The sequence below is a fragment of the Pleuronectes platessa genome, chromosome 7 (assembly GCF_947347685.1).
Source record: "Pleuronectes platessa chromosome 7, fPlePla1.1, whole genome shotgun sequence".
Taxonomy (NCBI): domain Eukaryota; kingdom Metazoa; phylum Chordata; class Actinopteri; order Pleuronectiformes; family Pleuronectidae; genus Pleuronectes; species Pleuronectes platessa.
In genome coordinates, this window is record NC_070632.1 from 3,996,643 (window position 1) to 4,024,477 (window position 27,835).

Here is a 27,835-nt window from a genome sequence, read left to right on the forward strand (position 1 = left end):
GTTGTCTTGTCATCTAAAAGTAAGAGGGTGCTGGGCTTACACTGAATTGGTGGAATGCAGTTATAAGAAATATCTAAAGTTTAATGAGAACAATAATTGTTTTCACTTGGGTGCCAAAAAGTTAATTAATTTAATATATCTTTATCAATATTTAATTTTAATGAATTATTTGAAAACATGTAGCTAATAATCCAAACGCAAATAGATCAATACTTAGAAAATAAATGTCAATTGCGAGATTAATACTACAAGCTGTAGAGAATCTGACACTATTAGTACAGGGATGCTAGGTCGAAAAGCATGTGTACCAAGATGTTTTACTAGCTGCTCTTCAGTCAACCAAGAAAACCCAGTTGTCACTGAAAAAATCTGTGTAATCAGTCGATGACGGTTTTAAAATTGGGTAAATTAGGATATTTTTTGTGATGTTCCTCAAGGAAGACAGATCATAAAGATGGGTATCGCCTGGTTGTAGAAGTGTGTCTGGGATGAGTCTAAATCCATTTGAAACAATTATTATTGTAATAAACATATTTTAATCTTCTTTCTTTACATCTTTTCATTTAGGATCAACTAAAATTGAACAAGCTGCGTCTATCCAATTACGCCTGTTCAATGTAATGGGATAGGTGTCAGGACACTAAGAATAAAGGTGGGAACTGGGAGGTCAGCGTTAAAGTGGTGTCATGTCACGGTATGGGGTGGTTTGAGGCACAAGCAGTTGCAAAGGGTTTTGTAAAAGCCAGTCAGCAGAATAGGTACCATAGTGAGAGAGTGTAAATGGTGGGACCACTAATGGTGTGAGTTATTTGCGTCCAAAAAAATGATGATAAAAGAGACTGCAATCCTCAGAGGGCAGACAGATCTGGCGTCTTGTTCATTCTGTCCACCTCAGTTACTACTCAGCTTGGAGCGCTGGACTTCAGTTGTGTTGTTCCCCTTTTGTTGTGAATCCTGAGTGCGTTTCTCGGGGATCATATGAAAAGAATGCCATCAACTATTAACTATTTTATTTTAACTATTCATTACAGCAGGCTTCAGCTCTTTTCTGGGTCATGGTCCCTAACTGGCCCATGACAGACAACCAGTCTCCTTGCTCTCTCCCTCCTTCTCTGATAGATATTCCTGTTTTACAGTAAGAGCTGTTTATTTAAACCAAACTAATTTGGTTCAATACTCAATACTCAATACTTAATTATTCAATACTTACAGCTCAATCATATTAATCCATGCCCAGAATGTACCTCACACACGGGTACAGGCTTCAGTAAGAATCATTGTCTGAGCCATGCAGCTTCATTTGTTTCAATGTACACAGAGCTCATCATTATCAAAGGGGCCTTACCAAACGTTAATCTGAGGCACAATCCCACAATTTAATTAAACCATAGATTATTTTATTTTTTTACTTGCATTAACAAGATACTTTAAGCAACACCCACCTGATCTGTGTCCTACAGAGCCCCTTGAAATCCCAAAAGATGTATTTTTTACTTTGTTTGCACAAGTTATTATCAAATTACTATAGCACAAGATATTTATTGAAGAAGATGTCAGTGTTTTAATCACTCAGATGCACACAGCCACAAGATTTGTACAATAGTTTCAGAAAATTCAGCTAATCTAAAAGCTAAAAGTTTTATTGCACCTGCATGTCACACAATGAAATTGTTGTTGCTCAGCTGGAAGGACTGTGTGCACAACGTATTTATCTTGTGCACACAAGATAATGAAGTTGTGCACACGAGTAAAACTATCTTGTTTTTACTAGATCATTGTCTTTTGCGCACAAGATTAATAAATTGTGCACTTATTGTTAGTTATTAAAGACATGACGGCTCATGCAGAACTAATGGCAGTTTTGTTTGCGCGAAAGCGAAACCAAAAGTCCTCTGCTTTGGTTTCGCTTTACAATAATAGACCGTGGCTGCAGAGAGATGCGCTGAACGACACCGGCTGTTGGTAAGTGTTGATTATACGATACTTAACTACTGTGAATTTAACCCAATAAACGCAAATGCATCGTTGTGTTCACCATGAAACGTGTTCGTGCGGATTTACGGTGTGAACACTCCGCTGACTCCGTGTCCTTAAATGACCTCGCTGACGATTTGGGGACACGATGGAGGAAATGATCCGAAAACATAGACGCCCTGTCTCATTGAGTGTTACCATAAAAAAAACATGTATACGGAAGAAACGAGAAGTTTAATGATTATTACAGCGGTGAAATACATGTACTTATATGTGCGCAACATATAAGAAAAACTCAAATCAAAACAAATGCACATGCTCCTTATTCGGTGTCAGAAATAAACTCTTGAAACACTGAGAATACACACACACATATAATTTGATTAACTATACAATGATAAATATATACTGCGTGATAATATGCTGTCATTTAGGCAGATTTAACGTATTATTATCTCCTATTTATATGTATGGATAATATAATGCGTGAAACTGTCATTAGTGTAATATGAGTCTATTTCTCTGTAATTACTCTTTCACTTTCGCATTTTAATTCAATAGTGGGCTGAAAAAACACAACGTGATATCTAAGCCAATGGAAACATTTGGTAATTCGAAGTCTTTGAAAAAGGAGAAACGTTGTAACTGGTATTAATGAAAACAAATATCAGCTGCAAGTCATTGAAGGAGGCAAATTATGTGTGACTGAACATGAGGGCCTTCAAAAAGTCATAACTCAGATTTAATAATTTTCTACGTCTACAGATGAATGATTTATACCCATGAATCCATTGTGCAAACTGTGAAGTGTGTGTGTGTGTGTGTGTGGGTGTGTGTGTGTGTGTGTGTGTGTGTGTGTGTGTGTGTGTGTGTGTGTGTGTGTGTGTGTGTGTGTTATTGACTTATAGGGACTATATGAGGTCCAGGTAGATGTCCTGTCAGTTTAGACAGTTTAGTCAGTTTAATTTTGTTGGACATTCTTCCACCCACTCAAGAATATGCTGACTTAATATATTTTAATTACATTAAAGGTCAATGTAATGGTTCCCTTTTGAGGAAGTGTTTTCTATCATGTTGAGTTACTGTGAATGAATCAAGAAACGTCACGGTGGTTTGATTAAATATTTTGTGTGTTTAATGTATGAGTTTAACTTTATTTGAACATTAAACTTATGCAATAAAGTTACATGGACCTTAAATATGTACTTGAAATACATAAAGTCAATATTTGAGGCAGAAAAACGTTTGGGGCGAATTGTGTGTCAATTTGTTTTGTGCTTGTGTCCGTGTGTCCTTGTTTTGTGCCTCAGCTGATGGAGTCTGACCATGGATGAGGACCTTGACCCTGGCGATGAAAATGTAAACGTCGTCTTGGCTCAGGAATCCTCCGAACTGTTCCACATCCTCAGCAGTCAGTCGCCCGACGTCATAAAGGAGTTGTGCCTCATGATGCCCGGTGGTGATACGTGGAGCGTTGATGCTCAGCTCGAACCCCCCCCTCGCTCCTCTGCAGCAGGTATCAAAGATGTGTTGGATTATTTCATCACGGCCGAGGCCTCGGATTGCCGCAATTTCCTCCAGAGCATGTGCATCCTGTGTGAGAATATCCCCATGCGCCTGGAATCTAGGCTAATGTCAGCGGCTGGAAATGCAAATAGTGAGTATGAAATGAAGATTCACTGTTGTGAGAGCATCAGTCTTTTAGTTAAGGTGGCCTTTGCATGCAGGACTGTATCACACAGCAACCAATTCAGCTTTCAAAATAAAATGTAGTTTACCTGGTAGATGACACAAATTTAATACACTAATTAGATATAAGAAATTCCTGATTAACATTCACCCATTCATTTTCCTTGAATGTTTGAAAAACAACAAATAATCTCTCAATTATTTTATTTAATATTTAAAATGTTTGTATGCTCTTTTAAATGCTTTGTAAATGCTCAACAGTAGATGTAGTCAGACAGAAAGGCTGAAGTGGAAAAGTGAAAGTGAAAAGGTAGCTGTGGGAGCAGCAGCAGCCGTTATTCAGTAAATCTTATAACCTTTTTAGTTCTTTCACTTTGGGAATCCCCAATAGTTCCCTTTTTAAAAAATGTATAGACAATTTAGAAACTGAAAGTGAGAGTGTAAGAGTACAAAACATGTCAAACTCTTGCAGTGCAGTAGTCTTTTTGTATATATTTTCTAGTATCGCTCTGTATTTTATGTACTGTGTGTCTTGTATGTGTTTTTCTGCACTTTAGACGTTTGTGAAAATTCCAGTTCCGCTGTAACGAATGAGGAGTCGTCATCATCACATGCAGAGCCGCAGCTTATCAAACGCCCACGGATCGGTAGAACATTCACAGCGCTACTCAACCTTGTTTCATTACAGTCACATTCACAAACTAACCTGGCAAAATGTCACTGACTGATTTAAATCCATGGAATTTGAAAGAGGATTGAATATGGTGTAGAAGAACCAGCTGTGTTATCTCTTTGTGAGAGTGGAAATTATAGTAATGTAATTAAAAATGTCAGCAGAGCACAATGAACATATGTTTTCTTAAAATAAAGTTAAGTTATAAGTTATAAGTTATCAGAGTGATGAGTTAGCAGAGTGAGAGACGGAGACACAGAATTGTGTCATGAGCTGCCACCAACATCAGGTCATAACCGGGATACTGCAACCTGAGTTTGTTCAAATAGTAAAAACCGAAAAAGAAGTTGCCAGTAAAAAAAGGCATGTTAACTATGTGTCTTTTAATGGGTATTAAATTACTAGGGTTAACCAAATCTCTTGTTAAAATGTGTTTATAAGCGTAACCAGCACCCGATGAAGTGCTTTGTTGGTATACGGGGACATCTCCAAATTAAGAAATAACAATAAAGAATTCTTCTCAAAGAAATTGACCTCTGCAAATAATGTGTATTTTGTATGTACTACAGACTACTGGGAGCAGTACATTGCTGCAGTGAGGAGTTTACTGCTGAGGAGGTGGGAGCGACTGAGTGAGGCCCTGGTGAAGGAGGTCCAGCTGGAGAACGTGTGGGTCAACCTCAGGACGGCAACTAGAGGCAGGGACAGACCTGATCAAACCCCAGGACCGACAGACAGAGGCAGCAGAACACCAGGTCCACACGACTTCCGCTCAAAGTGTCGGATTCATTTATTTGATTATTATCTAGTTTGAATTAAATTTTCATCTGAAAATATATAGCATCTCGTTGAACTGAATACAAGACTTAAGAACCTTTCCGTATATCATTTATAATACGATTTTGTTGTCCACTTACTAATCACATTTCCTTCACTGAACTCAGAGCCTGATGGAGATTTTGGTTCTTTGGAGTCCAGAGTGACACTGGAGACCTTCCTCCAGGGATGTGCAGGAAAAGTGACGGTCCTCGTTGGCCCGGCTGGATCAGGAAAGACTCTGCTGACGTCTTGTTTGGGTCGGGAGTGGGCACGCGATCTTGTAAGTTAAATACTTCCCTACTATTTAATAGAGTTATTTTGTGTAGATATTTGCATTATGACGGATAATCTGTGGTTTGGGGCTGGGGCAGATAAAATTATTATTGTATTGATCGGTTGACACTTAGCTGTCAGATACGTGTGAAACATGTCAGCAGGAGCAGCTCCATTCCCCAGAGGGGGCATAGAGGCGAGAGCTTGTGCGGTGTGGAGAGTGGTGGGGTGTATTGACCAGCCGTCCCTTTGACAGTATTCTATTCTATCTCTGACATCCTGCCTTACCTGTGTTTCTGTCCTCTCTTTCATCCTCCAGGGCCCAATCCCTTCATCCCGCCTGTTTGTCCTGTTAGAGTTCCGTCTGCTCAATCTCTTGTCCAGCCCTCTCTCCCTGTCTGACCTGCTGTTCCAACACTACCTCCCTCCGAAAGGGGGCGACGAGGAAAAGGTATGGGTTCAGCCTTATCAGAACAATACCTTCATAAATCTGGACTTTTATGGCATTACATGCTAAAGTAGCTTTTTTTTTTTTTTTAAATGATTTTTTCATTTTGTATTTTACCTTTAATTGACAGTTAGTGTAGAAAGACCGGAAAATGGGGAGATAAGGGGGTATGACAGTAGACTAAGCACCTCCTCTCTGGAGGACGTCTGTGAAGAGCTGCCCCAGCAGATATAACTCAAGCTTTGCTTTGTGAGGAATTTTTCTGCTTTACTAGTAAACCAAACTGATTTAACAACTCTAACTAATGAATAACAGACACTCACACTTGTCATCTAGGTAACTAATGCTTATTTTCTAACCGTCTGCATATATTCTCTGTTTGGGCAGAGAGCCGTTGTGGATTACCTCCTTTCCAATCCAGAGCAATGCTGTTGGGTGCTCGATGGCTACGATGAGTTTAACAGCAAACTCACCAGACAAGAGGTGCCGGGAGAACGGTTGGACCCAGAAATCCCTTTGCCTGTCGCCAACCTCATCTCAGCACTGTTATATCGTCAGCTTCTCCCAGGATGCACTGTGCTGGTCACCTGTCGCGTACGTGATGTCATGGATTTGGACGACGTATCGGATAAATCGGGGCAGCTGATGGGATGGGACTGCCATCAGATCAAGGAGTATGTGGACAACTTCTTTGGAGTAAAAGGTAAAGAGTGTTCATGCCTTTCTTTTTATTATCTCAACTGTGACTTCTCCACATCTCTTTATACTGAGAGTCTGTTGCAGCAGCTGTAAGTGGCATGATGTTTTCAGTTTATCCGTTTGGCCCATTCTTCTAAACACGCTATCTCAAAAGCAAGTTGTTCCCTCGGACTCGAGATTGAACTGATAAGAATTTGATGGTTTAGATAAATTTACCTGGAACCTAATAAAACAAATTTTTCGCCATTACTAACCCTAAACCTAACCCTTCACACAAATGTCTAGAAAGATAAAGTTATGAAGTGATTTAATTCATTTAATGAGGTTTATTCAATACCGTCAAAATCTTAATTACGTTAATAGACTATTCATTTATTTCTGCAAACAAACACTTTATAAATGGTGTCGGGTCACATAAGGTTTATAAAAGTTAACCTCACACCTTGCAAACAATCAGAATACAGATATTTCTGTGACCTCAGTATAATACAGTATATTCATGCATAATGACTAACAATTGTGTACAAAATAGGCATACAAATTTGAAAATTTTGGATGCAAAACAGTTTAAAGTTAGTGTTGCTGACCTCAGCTTGAAACGTGACATGAGATACCCGAACTTCAGGGAATAACAAGAATCAGTCAAGATGCAACAAAAAGAAGAACAGGCTCAGGCAGATGTGAATCAATCTCAGCTTGAACAGAACTACACTGTTTTTTGAAGATGTTGAATCAGTTACATCTCAGTTTAAAATCTATCTTGATTTTCTCTGAGTTGAAACTAATTTCTCGCTCATCTCCAAAGGTGAGTCCACAGACAGAGCCCTTGGATTGCAGGCTGCAGACCTCCTCCTTTCCAGCCGACACCTCCTATCCCTGTCGTACCTCCCAGCCCTCTGCAACATCTGCTGCATCTGTCTGAAGCATCTGCTGCTGGAAGGTAAAGAGTCGGGGACAACAACAATACATTCCAGAGAAGAAGAGGGAGGAAATGAGACAAGAAGAAAAGGTACAGGGCCGGAACCAAGAGGAGGAAGAGAAGACTTCGCCACCAGTGGGACGAATGACATAGACCAGCCACCTCCCACACAAGTCCTGATTCCCGCCACTCTCACCCAGGTCTACCTCAATGTTCTATGTGCCTTTCTGAGCCATGGCCCTGATGAAAGAAGAAAAACTGTCAAAGCAAAGACCACGAAATCCTCAAAATCTCAACAGAGGTGCAGACCCAGTAGAGTATTTATACTGTTTCACACCAACATCATGTAATATATAATATTCATTTTCCCTTAGTCTTAAAACAAAAAGGGAAAGAGGTGCATCTTACTTAAGTGCAAACACTGAGTGAAGACAAATTTAAGAAAAGTTGTTAAGAAGTATAACATGTTATTTTTTACATTATCATTGAGTTTAAATCCAGTTCTCACTTCCATATAATAACATTATTTATTGAAGTGCTATAATAGGTTTAGTTAAATTAATGTTTTCTGTGTCTTTGTGCAGAACTGTCTGTCCGCTATCCGCTCTGGGTCAGTATCGATCAGAGTTATGTGAGCTAAGTCGATTGGCCTGGAACGGTTTAGAGGAGAGCAAGATCCTCTTCTTGAAAGAAGATGTTCCTCACAATGTTTTGGATTTTGCCATCAGGACCGGGCTCCTCTCACAGGTCAGACTCAGGATCTTCATTCACTCTGTGCCTGTGCTGCAGAGTCTCCTGCGAAATGAGAGGCTGATCGTTCTTGTTGAAGGTCGAACTGAAGTGTGTTTGGTTTATAGTGTACCATCTGTGTTTTATGACTTGGTTTGTTTGAAAACCAGGAATTTAGAACACTTTGTTTTGTTTAGCCTTCAAAGTGTTAAATTACTCTACCATGGCCAATAGTTTAGTAGCAATGTAGAATATCTGCATGATGCTGTAGCATTAATATCGAAGCATGTGGACACTTAAATACTCAAAAGATCTTTATTAATCCAAAGAACTTTACTTTCAGCCAGTGGCCAGTACTACATTTACTTTAACGTGAACAATTAAGACAAAGATTCGATCGTAACTTTCTTCCAGTCAATCTTCACAGAGCACACGTCACAATAAATAACTGGGTGGTCCCTGTCTTCCTGGAAGGTGGAGCTCAGACTTGACAACGGGACGCCCGCCTACTGTTTCATTCATCTGACGATACAGGAGTTTTTGGCTGCACTCAGGATCATGACCAGTAAAGATGTCAGTGACCAGCAGCTCACGAAAAGGTGAGGACATGAATTCAAGGAAGACAAATGGAGAAATGAACATTAAGACCATGTGAGTGTTCCTCCGAGGAGCTTTCAAGCCGTCCCCCTGGTAGTGGAGGTGTGGGCTCTATTTTAGTGACCAATGACCTGCACTGTGCCTGGTGTGTTCAGTCAGTTACAATGACAACTCGAACTCCGCCTCCCACAATGTTAACGAAAGGGAAAAAGATTCCCGGATCCACGGATTTATTCAGATCCCATATTCCTCCATAAAACAGATCAACAAACAAACAAACAATCCATCATTAAAAATTATTATATAATTTATGTCCATTTCCTTTCAAACAGACCAGGTTCAGACTGCTTTTTAATTACATGTATGACAAAATTTTCCAAATGCAGAATTTTCTTTCCCTCCCCTGGATGAGTTCTGTTTGCACCTGTGTTCCATCTTTGTGCTGTTCGATCTTTGCTGGTAACAAAACTTCAAATGGACAATGAATTCAAATCAGGTCAGATAATTAACACCCTGTTGCTGCACTGCTTACATGAGCCTTTTCTCCGATAATCAAAATAGACCCTACTCGTGAATAGTAAAAAAAAAATTAATTTATTCAAATACAATAAAACTAGTTCAAGAGTGTCTAAACCAAATTGTAAAATGGCAACTTAATCTGCGTGTGTGCTGAGACATTTTGGGACGATCAGGTTATTAACACCAGCAGAGGGGGTGTAATAGATTTTGACCGTATAAAGTCACACTGTATTCCAGAAATACATTTCACATGAAAGCAATGTAAGCTGCGTAAGTTGAGTACACTGAGATGTGAATTACCCTTCTCCCTTAAAGGAGATCAGCAGGGGATTTCCGGTAGGGGGGGGGCTTTGGAAGCATGTGAGGTTGTAGTGAAACTGAGATGTGAGTGTGACGCAGCAGGAGGTATCCAGTGTCAACCAGTAAAGGCTGTCCTGTCTGCATTAAAAATACCAGTCTCCCTTCTTCTCTCTGTCTTATATTGCTAAGAATACTAATGGACACCCTCGAATGACTTGTGTTCCAGAGGCTGTTAGAAACCTTCCCAAGTCACATGTTGAATTAAATGAATTAAAAATCTTAACCCTAAACACAAAGTTTCCTCAGTCTAAACCAACTTAGACTCATTCACAATATCCAACAAAGCCGAAAACCCTTTAAAATGTCAGTGTAAAAAGTGTCAACTGGTTTGATTCTTTAGGCAAACTCATCAATCCATCATGTGGATTATTTTCATACGACTGAAGAAGCTAGAAACTTTCTTTTCCACAGAAATATCATGTAAACCTTAAACCTTAATCATAAACTTACATTACTCAATTAATGCAAGTGGATGTGCTTGTGTGTGTGTGTGAGTGGATGTGAGTGAGAGAGTTGAAGGTCAGAGAAGGTGGGATAGTAAGAATGAGCATAAGCATATGTTTCTACAATATTATCTGCCACTGCAAGCATTTAACAGCCAGTTGTTGTTGTTGGGTTTTGTTTGCTTTTGTAATTTTTCTTTTCTGTTTGTGTATCAAATAGCTTTAGTTGTATATTTGTTTTGGAAAGGGGAGGCGAGGAGAGGGGGGTGGGGGGGCTGTAATGTGTATCCTCACCATTTGGCTGTCTGATATGTTATCCTCTCATTTTTTATCTGTGAGGACTATTGTACATAAAGTCTTGTTTTGAAATTTCTACAAATAAATCATATATATTTAAAAAAAATAAAAAAAATAATCATGAACTGATGAAAACATTGACTTAACGCCTCATTGCCGTCTCAGATTCAGTTTGAAAACTCGTTGGACGACCCGGTCAGAGCGGAGGACAGTCTTCACCGACTCTCTGCACCTGTACGTGTGTGGTCTGGCCTCCCGTGACTGCACTCAGGCCTTAGTTCAGTTAACCAGGGCCTCTGGTCGAGCAGGAGCACAAAGTTGGGTCGAAACACGACAAGCCCTTGTTCTGAAACTCCTGAAGAACCTGTGCCTACGCAACACCCTGACTGGACCCAAGGTAGCGTCATCACATGAGTGTTCTGGCAATTTCAGGGTACCCTTTCTTCTTTCTGCCCATTTTGACAGCGACCATTTCATTTGACATATTTCCAGATACTGGAGCTATGCCAGTGCGTCCAGGAGAGCCAGGAACACAAACTGGCCAAAGAGGTTGTGGGATCAAGATGCACTCTGGAGCTGCGCAACATCCAGCTCTTACCGAAGGATATTGATGCTCTGGCCTTTGTAGTTAACTCAGTAGGTGATAAAGGTATTGGTCTGGACTTTGGATCTTGCTCAATGGAGCCGGAGTGTTTAGATGTCCTGCCAAGGTGTCAGTTCATTCACCACCTCAGGTATGCGGGCACTAACACTCACACAAAGAAAAAAGACACATTTCACTGCACACTTTCAGAATCAAAATCAAATAGCATTTCTTTATCACTGTGTCTGTTTTTTTAAATGATCTCAGGATCACTTTCTATGATATTCACCAATTGCTCCTCATTGGTGCAGATATACGTGCGTCACTCGGTCATTCATTTAAAGTGCAAGGGCAGAATACCAAGATGAGTGTACAGTTAGAATACTCAGTGCATGTGAAGGAGGAGAACTATTCTATTTTTACGTTCAAAGGTTTAGTGCATTAAAGAAGCATTTCAAATGGATGGTGTTAGGTTGTCAAGAATCTGAAAATCTGCGTTTAGACTATGCTGAGGGAACACTTAAACAGAGGCTCCGGAAAGATCTGCTTCTTTGCCCCCTACATTCCACTGCTGATTTGCCACCTGTCCTGCAAACTGTCAAAGTATCCGGTGCTACATGTTCCCTTTTGTGACACTGAGGTCAGCTGAGCCTGCACACGACAGCTAGAGCAGAAAGACAGCAGCTGGCTCCTTTTAGTTCATTTTATCAGACCAGCTCAAGAGAGAATCATCACATAAAACAGTAAATGCAGGAGGCAGCCGAAGTGAAACTGGCCAGAGAACAGACTACACTGCCAAAATACATAAACAGATTCTCAGTGTAAAGTACACAAGATGGTGGTCACATTATACAGCAACATGCAGAGCCATGTGCTGGCAAAGGAATCTGTTCCCAGGAAGGGGATCGGGGACATTACTAGGTCAGCAGCTGCCAACTGCTCCTCCTGTGCAGCTCTCACGGCCTTTGTGCATTCAGTCTCAGTGTCGGTGTCACATGGATCAGGGGCGAGAAGTTACCGTCCAACTGGCAAGAGTTCTGTGCAGGGCAACGTCTTAACCAACAAGCACACAACAAATATGTCTGGTGATATCAACACATCATTTATCCTCTGAGCTTTATAGAAGGTGATCTTCAACAGACAGTGTTGGTTACACATCAACATATCATGCTTGCACCTCAGCTTCCAGGCCCATGTGTAGCCTTGTGTCATTCTGTGTCATGCAAGCAATTTTTTAACCTTTTATATAACTTCAGTTTTCGCAGCCGCAAATATGGCGACAGGTTTGCAGAGAAGTTGTCCTCCGTTCTGCCTGAGTTCACAACCCTGAGGAAACTAGAGTAAGATCTGTATTCCATGACATATAATATTTCTTTAGATTTTATCATTTTAACATTTACAGTCTGTCGTTTAAGAAGTTTAAATTCAGGGTAAATTGTGGTGTTTCGGAAGGACAAGTTACAATGGAAGCAGACAATTTGAGTATTAATTATTATTTATACCATTTATAATACATAGTTAGGGGGATTACAACCAAGAAGATGAATAAAGTAAAGGCAGCCCCCGAACTCCTCCCACTTACCACACTGCTTTTTTCCCAGCATGTTGTTTTACTATGAATTGCTGCTTATGTTATTAGTGGGTGTTTTTTAAATATGTTAGCTTTTTATTTAATTGTAGTAATGAAATAATTTTAAATCTGGTTCAACCATGTGAAGTACTATGAAACTTTTTTAGTTAAAAGTTCTGTGTGAATATTTTCTTTCTTTTTTTTTATTATTTTAATTATTAATAGTAATTGACTGATTTCTCTTCAAGGTTTTGTGGTTCCAGTCTGACGTCCACAGGAGCAGCTTGTTTGGCTTCTGCTCTGCAGCAGTGTCCAGACATCGCTGAAATCAAGTATATTGTCTATCTTGTCATGTAAAACACAAATTTCACTACTAAAGTAAATAACAGATTTAAACACAAATCATTGATACAAAGCTTTTCTTCTTTTTTTTTTGGTAAAAGTTTCAGTGACAACAACCTGAAAGACGAAGGGATCAAACACGTGGCTGACATCTTTACCAAACTACCAAAACTGGTGTCTGTCACGTAAGTCCATACTTCTGATGAGCTTCTGTTAACCACTATAATGCAGTATCTCAAAGGTCGTCGTGTTTCAGGGCAGCTGTATTGTGCGGAGGTTAACGTGTGGATTTGTGCAACTTACAGGCTGAGTCATAACAAAAGCTCCCTGAAAACTGTGGACTATCTCGTTGGGAAAATGTCTTCATGTTTGAACATCCAGCAGGTTCACGCAGAGTATGACTACACAACACACACACACAAACACACACAGCTACCGGTATCTTTCCAAGTTTGCATGATGTATCACCCAGGCTGTAACTGACATACTTTACCCAACCACCGTTTCTTTTGCCCTTTTGCAGTGCGAAGAAAGAAGTCAAAGTAACTTTCTCCCAAACCTCAGATATGGAGGGGTGAGTTTTTATGGTCTGATAAAACTAATAAATCTATAAAACAAAATGATGATCTCACTGAAATTCTGTCTTATGCATTTCCTTCATTCACTTACAGCAATAAAAAGACTGAAGCAACAGTCCGGTAAGATACAATAAACCTTGTATCACATTTTGACTACTTTCCAAAACTTTAGTGTGGATCCAGTTTCCTTAGAGAACTTTACTCCCTCTTTGAACTTTGATATGTTTACTGGCAAAGTGCATGTGCTCTTGAAACCTCAGTACTACTGCTGTATTACTACTATTTGATTAGATTAAATGGTTAAGTTTCTATGCAGACATTTGATGAAATTATTATTATAATCATTATTATTATTAATTTGTTTTGCTTTTTCCAGCTTGTTGAACCAGAAATGGAACAAGCCTGGGATGCAGAAAGTTGCCAATTCATTGGCTTGTTGTCCTGCTCTGTCTGTCCTGGAGTAAGTAACTGAAAATACATCTTTCCAGATTTATGAAACCTTCGCTAATAATGATTCAACCGAATGAGAACAAATAATGCATAAATAATTACAATAAAGTAGCCAGTTAGCAATTTACAGTTTTATTTGTTATCTTCACAAATTATTACGACAGTTTCTTATATGTATTTTGTATTTTGCGAAAATCAAATACCATTTAAAGTCTGTGTTTGTGTCCTAGTTTGTCTGGAGGCCAGTGGAATGTGGGAACTCTAAAGACATTGGCTCAGTGTTTGCCAAAGTTTAATGTCACCAACGAGATCATGTAAGACATAATATGATACTGACATAAAGCTGCATATGGCGTTTGTTATGGTGTTTCTTATGCAATATAACCTTTTGCCCAAATGCTTTCAATACATGAACATTCTTTGTGGTTGAGGAAAGGTAAATAAACAAAGCAGTGCTCATCAGGTTGTTGATGATGGTTTGTTGTTTCTCAGTCTCAACGGCAGCTGCTCTTTGGTGGAGGACTTGGTGGTCCTGACTGCTCTGCTGTCTCACTGCCCTGCTGTGATCGAGCTTCACATCAGGTACAAACACTCACCTCAAAGCAAGAAAGTTCTTCTGTCTAAAATACACAGAGTTCCCACAAGAGATCAACTTCATGATGTCATTCTGTTGAAACCCTCGTGGCTTCTGTGCAGAAACAACCAGCACATTGTCTGTTTAACTTGCTGAAGGTAGAAACACAGAAACACAAATTAACCCTGATGGTTCTTCATATTTAAGACTTCAGTCTGATCCAGATCCTGTTCCGGTGTCTATACTTTTCTCTGGAGGGAGCAAAAAGCCTGCAAACACTAAAACACTCTGGTATGTGTGAAGTTTGTGTGAAGTTCATTTATTCTTTGAAATGCTAAAACATTATTACAGTATTTCCTGTCTTTCTGTGGCCGGTCAGTCTCAGCTGCTGTGGTCTGCTTCATACGCATCTGACCAGAGTGTGGAGGAGTTTGGGGAAGTCCTGTGATCTCACTGAGCTAGAGTAAGAAACAAAGTTCTCACACGCACACATGTGTGGCAAAATTAAACATTCCTCCATCAACACAGAAGGAACAGAACCACTAGAATTGACGTAGTAGACTTGTTGTTAATCGTAAATGATAACAATGAAAACTGAAAACTTGTGTACACATGTGTATTTGCTTTATTCTGCCTTCAGGTTTATGTGTATGACAGATTGTTCTTGACAAACCTGCATTCACTCACACTTCACCCTACAGAACTCCACAATGCAGGAAGCTCATCATTTTCCCATTGAAAATCAACTACCTCTTTTTTTATCTGTAAATAATCTGTAATCAATGTGTCTCTACGGCCAATTTTATTTGTGACTGTACATCTAACGACAGAGTATCTTCATATATTGAGGTTATACTTTCTGTATCACCAGGTTATGTTCATGTTTCCCTTGTTTTGTTGTGTATTTTGTTCTAATCTCACCCTTCTGACCCTTTCTTTTTCCAGTTTGTCCAGTAACTGTTTAGGAAACAAAGGTCTGAGGAAGCTGCTGGATTTCCTGCCTTGTCTTAGCAGTATCCAGGAAATCAAGTAAGGCTCGTGCACAAATATATAATAAGATTTCAGATTAAAAATATTTCAAACTACCCTTCGTATGCTGGAGGAGGCTGGACTCACTTATTTTCTCGTCAAATAGATTTCAAGAAAACCTGCTGATCCTGTGTGCTAGATTTAACCCGGGTTCATTATTCAGTATAAATGTCCCATGTTGACATAAAACTGTCCTTCCACCTGGCTCATCGTGTGTGTGTGTGTGTTTCAGTGCCAGTAACAACAGCGTCAGCATGGAGGGTCTGGTGATGTTGGCTGATGCTTTGTGCTCCAGGAACAATTTAGCAGAAATCCACATCAGGTACTTATTGCTTTACACTTTAGGTATTTAAAGTTTCTGTTAGAGCAGCAGCAGGGTGAGCAGCTGTCAACACCATTTGAACATATAAGTCTGTCTATGAATAATAATAAATACACATGTGCATATAAATTTGTGCAGAGGTCGATGGTGTTATGGTGAAGTGATGTTGTCCTGTTGGTTTTACAGCGATGGGGGGACGGAGCAGTTGATCCTGAAGTTCTGCTCTGACCAAAGGTAGAAAAGCTTCATTCATGAAAAAACCCACACAAATCTGAATATAGTTGTATTTGTGTGTTTATCGGATCCTGTGCTTGTCTTGTTTTTTCAGCGATGACGAACAGAAGCTCAAGATGTTCAGGTAAAGTCAGCGGATAAAGAATTGGTGTAAAAAACTTAAGCTAAGGTCTTTATTTATTTAGGTATTCGTGGATTAGTCCATCAACATTAAATTAATTGGCAATTGTGTAATAATCCATATGGTTTGGTAATTTTTTAATAAAGAAATCCACAAACTTTGCTGGTATAGCCTCTCAGATGTAAGATTTGATGAACTTCTTGGTCTGTAAAATCATTTTTTTATTAATAATAATGAATTATTGAATAAATTGTTTGAACTTATGTTCAATCGGTTGACCAAAACAAACCATTTGAAGACACCTGTGGATTCCTGGATGCTGTTATGTTAGTTTCCCATCATTTCATATTTTATTGATCAATTCATTGATCATGGAAATAATCAGCAGATTAAACGATAATAAAATGATTGGTTGATTGCAGCCCTATATTCTTCTGTAGTCATTACTTTGGAGTTAAAATACAGAAAGTGATCCTCTTTTATTGTGAAGGATAAGGAACAGCAGCCTCCGGCCCTCTGATGTAACCACACTGTGCACGAGACTGGTCCAGTGTGGCTCCTCCCTCGAGTTAGAGTAAGTGTAATACTTGTTTATCCACATGTTATTATGTCTTTGTCGTTAAGTGACATGTCGACATTAACATCTCTGTCCCGTCAGGTTGTGTTGCTGTTCACTGAGCGACGGGGCGATCGAGAATCTGCTCAAGGTTTTACCAAAGATGGCGTCGCTGCAGAAACTCAAGTGAGACACACACACATGAAGAATGTAAATATCTATTAGTTGTGTCCACTTTATTTTGTTATCATGATAAACCTAAAATCCCTAACAGATATTGAACAAAGATATTAAATCCTTTCATCAGCTATGTGATCACCTTCATTTTTATCAACCCCATCCTCTCTTCATTGAAGTGTCAGCTCCAGCATCACCTCAGCAGCCGGGGCGGTGATCATGGTCCGTTGTTTGATGGACATCCCGCGCGTCACAGCTCTAGAGCTCAGGTGTGACCCTAATGTGAACACAATGTATTTGAAAGTCAAAGTGTTCGTTCCCTGCAGTTGTGGGTAACAATCATGAGGAGTTATTATAAATTGGTTCCTCTTTCCTCAGGCCTCAAAGTGAAAGCTTCGTCCATTTTGACAGAGTGAAGGCAGAGCAAGTCAGCTGCAGGTCTGTGATCAGCTACATGTTTTTGCCTACTGATAATTTTTCAGACCTCGCAGTTGTATCATATTTAGCTTCTCACATTCTCCCCCTGTGTATTTATTTAGAAAAGTATGTGCTGCTAACTTTTTTTGTGTTTAACTGGAAGAATATACAGTGTTTAAGAGCTGTCAACCACTCAGAGTCATAGATTTTATTACATATAATTATCAGTAATTGATTATCAGGTTATGATTTGTCAGTTTGAAGAACAATAGGTTCCCTAAGAGCTGTTGACTCTTTGCTGTGTGACCAAACAAAACAAGATTTTGTGAACACACCACATCTGGCTGTGACTTCCTGAGACATTCATGTCCTGATGGAATTTGTCTGTCTGTCTGATTCACTGATTTCCACAGGTTAACACATTTCAACCTGTCCAGCGACAACATGGAGCAGCTGATTAAGATCCTGCAGCGGGTTCCTCAGCTGTCTGACCTGGAGTATGACCCTCACACACTCTTATATACATGAAACCAGCCTTCACTGAACTGTCAGGTTTGAACAATAAGAACCTTTTTCTCCTCACTGCAGTTTATCGAGTAACCAACTGAGGGATGAAGGAGTGAAGCGTTTCGTTGATTCTCTTCCGAAGCTTAAAATCAACAGCTTTGTCAAGTAAGATACAAAATATTTAAGTTTTTTAACATTTCACAGTCAGAAGTTCTGTATTATTTAACGGTTTCTGTGAAGTATTGAAGTTCAATTAATCCCTGTTGCCGATAATTTTCATTATTTCACACCACGTGAAGGTCGGTCATGTGGAATACTTAAAAATAATACCACATAATGGACTATTTAATGGAGCAGGCATCTTTTAAACAGATGTGAGATGTCAGAAGACAAACTGTTTTAATCTTTAAGTATTTACATCTGTGCCTTTATACTATGACGTGAGAAAATGTTTTCTATTTTTTCATATTAATACATTTTGAAATATATTGTAAATCTTTATCTTTTAGTCTTTAACCACAGTATTGGAATTAACAGCAAACTTCAGCTTCAGTAACTGGTTTATATTGGAAAGTCTTTGGCAGTAATGTAACTGGTTCATCCGCAGTCTGAGCAACAACAGCCTGAGCCAGCAGGGACTGCTCGATGTGGCCGGGTCACTGTGTACCTGTGGTGACGTCTCTGCTGTAGAAGTCAGGTGAGCATGTGCAGCGTAGAAATAAATGAAGCAAGAAGGAAAAAATCAACTGTTGCACGTGTGAAGAAAATAGCAAAATGATGCTAATTCTCGTCCCTGTGAAATCCCTGTGATGTCCACTGGAAGTCTGGGGGCCGAGGAGAGGTGTCTTATCTGGTTCAGACAATACGGAGGTTGTGAAAAAACTCTGAGGTAAGACCAGAATACACAGTGAGTTCCAATTCAGAGCAGATACTGTGTTAATGCTCACTTAGGAAACCTTCTGTTTCTTAACCAACAGCAATAGTTCTCCTTCTTCTGTCGTCTTAGAAGTGCTTTTGAATTCACTGGACAGTTTATACTTTATCTGTTTGTTCCCTCCATCTTCTCTGCTTCTCCACCAGTGTCAGGGACAGTGGTTTGGAACGCGAACATCTGGACAGATTGGCAGAGATTGTGTCTCACTGTCCTCGTCTGACCAAACTGGAGTACGTAACATTGCCTAAGACTATTTCTTTCTTAGATCATATTTTTGCAATAAAATAAAAAGCTTTTTTGTAGCTTTTTATACTACAAATGGCGCAATCTTCCATAATTGTTCCATTTATTTTGAAGCATTACTTGATACACAGATTATTATAACAAAATTCTGTTAAAAATACAGACACTACATGATCTTATGAAACTCGCTCAATACCCAGTGGGTGAAAACAAGTGATATTACTTCTGAGGAATTAGCATTTTAAAAGGTTTTAATCTGAAATCAAGACTGTCTTTATTTTTTCTCCAAAATACAAAAAGGCTGTTTTAAAAAAAGAGATTTGTATCATTCTAATGTGAGTACTGAGCTCATTGAAGATGTATCAGCTGACTGGTCAGAGAATTTCCTCTAACAGGTAGTAATGAATTCTCTGTGGCTGATCTGCAGATTCAAGAACAATTCACTGCAGCCTGAGGGGATTGAAGACTTTGTGAGAGGGTTGAATGTCGGTCAGAGTGGGTGCAGCATCAGGTGAGACAGAGAACTCTATCAACCAAGTATTATACCTTAAATTTATACTGAATAAGTATAGTACACACTGACAACTAGTGTTTGACAGTGTATTCTCAAACATGAGTATAAATGGTCAGAGTGCTGCAGGTCACTTGTGTCGGCTACAGCTTAAAATTCTGTCCTGTATTAGAAGTTTTCAAAATTAGTCCCAAATTGCTCCTTATCAAACAGCTGAATTATTTGTTGTTAAACGGCTGAGTTATATTTATATTTATACACATTTTCTCTTTTCTTGTCAGTTTTGACGAGTGTTGGATCAGAGGCGCAAAAGCCGTTAGTTTGGTTTGTCGCTGTCTGGAGCTCAAACACAACATTCAGACAATCAGGTGAGAAACACAAGTCCAGACACTAAACACTCTCGACTAAATATTCAAACTCACTGTGGAATTTTCCAAATCAGTTTGTAGAATATATGTGTTTGTGATTAATAACTAAATTGTTCTTCAGGGTGCACCAGACCACACTGCACCTGTTTCTGATGAAATCCACAGGACCGACATCAGTCAGGTAATGCGTTATAAATAACACATTATTAAGCTATAACTTAAATACACATTAACTATAAACTTATAAATAAAGTGTGAAATATGAATCTGCAGTCACTTTGTAGTCCAGCTGCAATTTTCACAACTTCAGAGCTTTAACTCCATCAATGGCTGAAGAGAAAATATGATCCTTTTATAAAACGTGAAGTTTTTATCTATAAAGTTATCTATAGTAAAGTTAACTTGCCTCGTTGAAATAAACTTTAAGTTGCTTTTCTTCAGACTGTGTCCTGCTGGAATCCTGACTCTTTTCAACAAACATTACATGGAGGCTCATGTCTTCACTTTAAAACCCTGTCATAGAGGCAAACATTATTATTCTACAGAGCTGATGACAGCAGGAAAAAGTCCAACAGCTCATTTGTTGTTGTCACATCAGTTGTGAGGATGTTAAGATCAGGTGTTTCTCTCTCTTCTCCCCCTCAGCCTTGCAGACTGTGCAGTTGAGGGACGTCAGCTGTCTCCTCTGAAGAGCATCATCCAGAGGTGCCCTCTACTCACAGAGCTGGAGTTAGTTCACTGTTTTGTGTGTTTGAATCATGAACACGGCCGAATGCAAAATGGAGACACACACTCATGGAAGAAATGGTGTTTCTTGTGATCTTGTTATTTTCAGTTTTTCCCACAACAGCCTGGATGCAGAGGGAGTGAAGTCTCTCTGCTCTGTTCTGCCCTCGCTGCCCAAACTCACCTCCCTCAGGTTCGAAGCTTCTGTCGCAGTTGACGATATTTGACCATTTCCTAGTTTTAAAGTCCTGACCCTAACCCTAACCCTAACCCTAACCCTAACCCATCTGCTCACGTCTTTTACAGTGTCGTTTCGAAGGAGACGTGTAAGACTGTGGTTGAGAAGCTGTCGGAGACTTTGCTGCACGCTACAACTGTTCAGTGCCTCAAGTGAGCAACACAACCACAAACATATATTATTACATGTCTGGTGTATTGAACAGAGTCTAATTCAGCAGCTTTGCTCTGTTCATATTACACATTATTATTATATTCCACAGAGTGCATCATAGGTAGTATAGAGGAGCTCAGAGTATTCCCTACAAAAACAGATTCAAGAAAACTCAGCTCTTTTTTAGGTAACAGAGAAATAAATAAAACTTTTTTAGTCATACGTTATTTTGAAGGTAGTCAAGGAATTATTTGTTCATAGTACTTTCTCAAACCATCTAACAGGTACAAAGACATGTATCCACATCTATTTCTAGATGCACAGAGAAATGTGATCCTGGGAAAGTGCTATGAAATCTATATTTGTCTTTACCCCTGTCTTCTTTTTAATAAATATATCAACTGAAAGAATTATTATTATAAAATACTAAGTTTCTCTTCTGTTAAAGTGTGATGCCTGTGTTTTGTATTTCACAGACTTATTGTCAACTATTGTTCATATTCACATAATTACAATATTTCTTTATATTGACACAAATTAACATTTTGCTTCATTATTTATTTATTCACATTTTTACTATTTACAGTTCCTTATTTTTCTGCATCACTTCCTGTGCAACATGGTCATGGTCTTCCTCTCTGTGTCTCTCAGTCTATCAGGTCATGTGATTAGTGACACAGCAACTCAGACGATGATCAGAATACTCCCCCGTTTACGATCGCTCAAGTAAGCATTGAAATCCAGACAGTGTTGTAAACTGTACGTAACTTTGGTTCGTGGTCAACATGTAAAAAGATCAACTTCTGTTTACTGTATGAACTGTGTTTTAGTTATGTCACACGTTGCTCGAGCACTTGATAACGTCACCGTTCGACTTGTCGTCTCTAGTTTGTCTCATTGTTCGTGGTCCGCGGCTGCAGGGCTGCAGCTCGTCAAAGCACTGGGGCAGTGTGTCAGTCTGGAAGGTCTTTGGTAAGACACTCGTACATATCAAGGATCATGTAGAAACACGTCTGAGAGTACTTTCTATGATGTTCCCTCTGTGTTTAACTGAAGTCTGGACTCGGTGCGCCTGGATGGAAACAGCAGGGCGTGTCTGGCACAAGTTCTGAAGAAGATCCCCTCTATTCACAGTCTCAGGTAAGAACAACTTGATATATACAGAACTTTAAATATGGACGTTTACGCTGGTTCCAGAAAGTGAAGCCAATGTGGAAGTGCCTTAAACCTGTATTCTCTCAACCGACCAGCAGAGGGCGACACCACTGATCGCTAAATTAAGTCAGTTCCCATAAAAGTCAAGGTGAAAATAACTTTTCACCTATAACGTCAATAAACATTTTCCTTTGGAGTTTATGTCTCGATCACTAGTTTCAAGTCTTCTTCATTACAGAATAATACTCACTTAATAAATTAAAGTCACATTTAGCATAAAGCCCTGTATGTATTGGGGCATGGATACATGTGATTGACAGCTAGTACCAACCAATGGGTGCAGGTCGCCGGTGTAGGCGGGTGTACAGTGTCATTGAGCTCTCAGTTAGGCTCCACCCCCTGCTCCTCCAAATCTGGTTACTTCTGGTTTGAATAAATCAAGATGGCGCTGGACTAACCTCAGAAAAGCTGTCAGCATTACTACAGTTGTATATAACGATTTAAATGTGGACAATTCATTTTCATAAAAATAGATTTATGATCCCAAAGTCATTTTGAAGAGCAGGTAAGATGTCGCCACTTACTTACTTAGTTGTTGGTATTTATTTAATCCAGTAATGTGAGCCTGTTATCTCAGGCCTTTCGTTTTCAGCCAAAACTTAACTGCGGTCGTATTCAAACTACTTGGATAATCTGGTCTATTTATGACATGGGTTTCCTCACAGGGTCCCTGCCAGAGCTGTGGCTTCACGGTCCACATTGTCATACCAGCGTGTCGCGAGCGCCACATGCTCCTCTTAGCCAATTTAAATGATCTGTCATTGTTATTCAGCCCCCCCCCATTAACATCCCCTGTGCGCTCGTAGTATTTGGCTGCAAAGACACGTTGACTGACGGCCTGTGAGATCACAAGACAAAATGTCCGGCTGGTTTGGACGGGGCTTTATTACAGATTGCATGAGTGTAAGTTTAAATCCTCCTCACATGTTGGCTTGGCAGAAACAAACAGTTTGACTGAGCCCCTCCCTCTCTCTCCCCTCTTCTCCTCCCATCTCTCCTCTCTTCCCCGTTAACCACCAGCCGGTGGAGGCAGATGTTCGCCCACTAGAGGTTTCTTCCAGTAGATGAGGGACTTTTTTCTCTCCACAGTCGCTCATAGTGGGAACTGCCTTGAGATAATGTATTTATTGATTTTGCGCTATGCAAATATTATTGTTTGCAGACTTAAACAATCGTAGTGTTGACATTTTCTTTAGTTCTTGATTTCCGTTAAGTTCTGCAACCAGATAAGTTGTATTTTTTTATCTGAGTGATTGATTAGATTTAGTTCAGTTTTATTTACTTTTTATTCCTGATTACTTTTTATATTTTATGTGTGTGTGTGTGTGTGACAGGCTCAATAAGGTTGTTGCAGTGGGGGAACCCTCAGAACAGAACAGTGTGCTGGATCTTCTAGCTGCTCTGGAACAACTGACACTAATGGAGGAGATAGAGTGAGATTTTCAATGTGATGAACCAGTTTGAAGTTTGTCAGAAACCTCTTCCTCAGTGATGTGTGATCTCTGGTGGTTTCAGGCTGGACGGCTGGAGGATGTCTGATGGAGTCGAACAGCTGATCAGACGCCTTCCTCTCTGGACACAGCTCAGGAAGATCAGGTGGGAAAAAAAGTCACAAGTACTTATCTCCTCCCAAGACCCAGCTCTTCATTTAGTCATATATAACTTGTATGACATGTTTAAGCCTTCCTTTTCTGTTTAGATTGAGTGGGTGTGGCTAACAGAGCACAAATACTGTATTTTCAAACTACATAAATACAAATACAAGGAGGTGAATGACCTGCTCCACCTCCTGTGTACACATTTACACATCACTATTATAAATCTGAAGATCGACACTTTAAATTCCTCCATGGTCCTTGGTCCAGTTGTAGTTTCTTTGATCTTTAATAAACTTTCTTACATGTGCTTTGTGTCCCTCCCCCCCCATGAAACCAATCAATAACCATATCCTGTAGAATGTAAAGCATCAGAGAAGAGTGTTTTTTGTACCTATAAATCATAGCTCTGCCCCTCTGGTTGATGTATTAGTGCTGAATGAATGTCACTCACTGTGTTATTGTGGACTCACCATTCCCCTGGTCGGGGACCAGCTGTTCCCATTCGTCAGCAGGCTCTTCCTGTTAGACTGGAGAGTTCTACAAGGTCTCGTGGCTCAGGCATTTGTTTTGAAAACAATGATTTACTTTACATGTTATCTGCAGACATTTTACATAGTGAGGTCAGGACCTTACAGCAGTTCCCCCCCCCCCCGGGCAACAGTACAGAGGAGAAACTCCCCTTTAACAGTTAGATACCACCAGCAGAGCCAGACTGTGGCTGGGGGAGGAGCCTCGACCGCCCCAGGAGATGGGAGAAGAAATGTGGGGGAGAGGTGGAAGGAAATCATAGACCGTATTTAAAAATACACTCCGGGTGTGGAAAGTGAAGCCAATGCGGGAGTGCCTGACACCTGTAGTCTCTCGTATGACCAGCAGAGGGAGACTCTGCTGTGAATTGATCCAGGACTTTGGCCCTACCCAGTGGTGTCAAAGAATACAGCAGCATGCCCAAATCCCATCAAGTATCCTCTTAGTTGGAAGTACCAAGGCTTTCATAGAAAAACTTCAAACTATATGTTCAATTTTCAATTATTTTATCTTTGTATCCATCGTCCAGTCTGTCAAAGAACCTCATCAGCGACCAATCAGGAGACAAGCTGCTGGAGGCTCTGAGCAGCTGTCTTCATCTGGAGGAGCTCGAGTAAGAACATGAAATGACACGTCTCACATGTCAAACCACTTTTATTCTTATATCTTATTTTTTTATACTTTTATTAATTTAATCAGATGTATTTTGGTAGAAGAGAAGAAAACTCTTCAATCGTTAAATAATTCAAACTTGTCTCTGTGCTGTCGTCCAGTCTGAGTAGCAACCATCTTGGTGACCTCACAGCTGCCAGAATGGCTCTTGTTCTACCATCGCTGACGCACATCACAGTGCTGGAGTAAGTCACCGACATTTCAATTCTTTCTAATTGATATTTATCATATTATTAATATATCAAACGTTCCTCTTCTCTCTGCCCCTACGTGTCTTTTCTAGTATTTCCGACAACTGTATTGGAAATGAAGGGTCGGTGAATCTGTCTGAAGCGATGAAGAGCATGAAGAACCTCACCAAGATCCAGTAAGACTCATCAGCTCCTCACAACATTAATGATGGAATAGATTCACTGATTGTTTCTCTCTTGCCTCTCAGTTTGACCTCTGTTGGGACGTCTGAGCTTTGTGCTGTAGCTGCAGGTCTGGCTCACTGTCCACTCATACAGGATGTTGGGTGAGATTAAAGTCTTACTATAAATTAAATCTTCATAACTCACAGATAGCTCATGTTCTTAAACATCTGGCAGCAGAAGTACACATTTTCTCCAATCCATATCTCTTGCTAATTACAAAACTTAAATACTTCACAGTCCCATGTGTCATAGTTAAAGCAGAGTCTTTGAAAGGGGCCGATTAGAAAATTAATACTAATTTTCTCCCTGTCTGTTTAGTCTGGGATGGAATAACTGTGGTGATGACGTGGTGCTGGAGCTCGCCAGAGTTTTACCCTCCTGTCACAATCTGACCAGAATAGAGTGAGTTTATAAAAACACACCATCAATGCTGTTTTTTGTCTTCATATGTCAATATCTCTCTATTTCTCTCACTGTGAGGAAGATCTCATGTGGTGTTTTTTCAGTTTGTATTTTCTGACACTTGCCCAAGTGCATGTGGGTGTATTCAGCCTGGTTAGGTTTCTATTGCAATTGATAAAATGTGTAAGAGCCAGTTCAGATATAGTTGAGGTCCTTGGCCCTCACACCAATACATGGAAGTAACACAATATGCATGTTCATGTTTGTGTCTCAGTCTGGAGTCCAACAGTGTGAGTGTTGTTGGAGTGGAGTCTTTGGTTAAAGTCTTACAGTCGTGTCCCGCTCTGCAGCTCATCAGGTAAACGTCCACTCATGACATGTGTGAGACATGAACTCTGGAAAATGTGAATCTGGTACCTGTTATTTACCTCCAATCAGTTATATAGAGAATTTAGAAATATATATTAAATGTTCTGTTGTCTTGTTCAGGCTGTGGAGGAATGACGTGTCCTCCGTAGAAGCTCAGAGGCTGACTGTGAAGGACAGGAGGCTGAATTTCTCTTCCACCTAACGGGAAGGAAGTGGTTCTCAGGAGGAGCTTTAAAAAGAAGTGTTAGTGCCACAAAATTGAGTTTAAATGTGTTTTTCCAGAAAACATATGCTCATACATAAAATCATCCAGGTCTCTGTGTCCAACTTCAAAGGGTACTGAGCCCTGGTCAGTTGTGTATCCAATGAGGGCAGCTGCTGGTGTTGTACCAGCATGAATGTTTAATACACCACTATGTGGTTTTTGCACTAGAGTACATTAAATGATTCCCTTTTAGTTTTTCTGTAGCTGTACATTTTTTTTTTGAGAGTTGATCTTGGGATTATTCCGCTGAATGTCTTTGAGAAAGAGTTGAAATTGAAAATGCTTGACGATGCAATAACCAGCCTCTAGTTCCACAGTAGTGAATTCACATCATCAGTTATAGGGCACTTTTAAACAAGACAACAACTTCTTAAGGAAGTACGTAAATAATAATAATATTAATAATAATAGAGATGAAAGAACAAAGGCACTTTAAGTTAGGAATACGCTTCCAGAAAAAAGATTGTTTTTAAGCTCAGATTTAAAAGAGCCTCAAGGTCCTGATGCCAAACACTCTGCCCCCTAGTGTCAGAACAGGGGAGCGTTTTTGTATGACACTGCTGTGAACCTAGAGGCCATGAGATAATGATTCCTTGATTTCTAACACTGCTGTGAGAAAATATGGATGAAATAATGAGAATATATAGTGTGTATTTATGTAGACAGATTCTGGAACTCTGGGTCACTTTGCACTGTGATGCTGTTTACTGTGACTGGAGGCCACATAGGTGAAAAAAAAAACACAATAACTCACAGTGAAGACGATGGAGGATCCCCTCTCTGATCCTCCTTTTAGGTTGTGGTCTCTGGACAATGTACGTATTTAAATTGCTTATTTCATGCATGGAAATTAATTGTTTCTTTTTATTTATGCAATTGTAGATTATGTTATTGAATCAGGAGAACTATGTTTAAACAAACAGTAAGATTCGGTCTCACTTCCGATCTCTTAAATGGAAACTGCTGCATCTTTTTTACTCTCCTGTTCCTGTGTGTTGTTGTCCAGCTCTTCCACTTCATTCAGGTCAATTCTCGTCTTTTTAACTAATACAGACGAGATGTCGTGAAGCAGCTGAACTGTTTAAAGTTATTTTGCTCTAAGTGTTTGTGCTCAGGTTGAGTTTTTAATTTCTCGTGTGAAAAAATTGCTTCTTTCCTTGACATTCATTCTTTCATTCATTCTGACTTGCACTGAGCCGTCATGTGAGAATAAACAAAAGGACGACCATGGATCTTGGTATTTATTTAAATAGTCTGTTTATTTATCTTTTTCATTTCCGTATGGTTTCCTCTCTGTT

The 27,835-nt window shown here is 39.7% G+C and overlaps 1 protein-coding gene across 2 annotated transcripts; it reads left to right on the forward strand.

Moving 5' to 3' along the window:
• The first annotated feature begins 1,863 nt into the window (after window positions 1-1,863).
• nlrc5 (NLR family, CARD domain containing 5) lies at window positions 1,864-27,767 on the forward strand. 2 transcript variants are annotated; one of them, XM_053426113.1, is made up of 54 exons: window positions 1,864-1,962; window positions 3,285-3,631; window positions 4,221-4,310; window positions 4,906-5,091; window positions 5,281-5,435; window positions 5,748-5,879; window positions 6,264-6,579; window positions 7,381-7,795; window positions 8,079-8,241; window positions 8,698-8,822; window positions 10,605-10,836; window positions 10,932-11,173; window positions 12,279-12,362; window positions 12,841-12,924; window positions 13,036-13,119; window positions 13,240-13,329; window positions 13,458-13,508; window positions 13,606-13,632; window positions 13,889-13,972; window positions 14,193-14,276; window positions 14,455-14,544; window positions 14,744-14,827; window positions 14,916-14,999; window positions 15,482-15,565; window positions 15,798-15,887; window positions 16,074-16,121; window positions 16,216-16,245; window positions 16,733-16,816; window positions 16,901-16,984; window positions 17,155-17,244; window positions 17,354-17,413; window positions 17,806-17,889; window positions 17,981-18,064; window positions 18,507-18,596; window positions 18,723-18,788; window positions 18,980-19,063; window positions 19,504-19,587; window positions 19,869-19,955; window positions 20,077-20,136; window positions 20,601-20,684; window positions 20,791-20,874; window positions 20,988-21,071; window positions 21,724-21,798; window positions 21,961-22,044; window positions 22,129-22,212; window positions 23,622-23,720; window positions 23,803-23,883; window positions 24,943-25,026; window positions 25,187-25,270; window positions 25,369-25,452; window positions 25,525-25,602; window positions 25,820-25,903; window positions 26,178-26,261; window positions 26,393-27,767. In XM_053426113.1, exons 2-54 carry the CDS (start codon window positions 3,301-3,303, stop codon window positions 26,472-26,474), a joined length of 5,697 nt encoding a protein of 1,898 aa, XP_053282088.1. In that variant the 5' UTR covers window positions 1,864-1,962; window positions 3,285-3,300; the 3' UTR covers window positions 26,475-27,767. The 2 variants fall into 2 exon arrangements, with proteins under 2 accessions (XP_053282088.1, XP_053282089.1); XM_053426114.1 differs by having other exon boundaries at window positions 20,601-20,660.
• The last annotated feature ends 68 nt before the right edge of the window (window positions 27,768-27,835 follow it).

Coding starts and splice junctions, on each gene's coding strand:
- nlrc5 (XM_053426113.1), top strand. CDS start 3,301: ATGGATGAGGACCTTGACCCTGGCGATGAAAATGTAAACGTCGTCTTG. Junction 17,245..17,353: donor GTCACAGCTCTAGAGCTCAG/GTGTGACCCTAA, acceptor CTCTTTCCTCAG/GCCTCAAAGTGAAAGCTTCG. Junction 25,027..25,186: donor CTTCATCTGGAGGAGCTCGA/GTAAGAACATGA, acceptor GCTGTCGTCCAG/TCTGAGTAGCAACCATCTTG.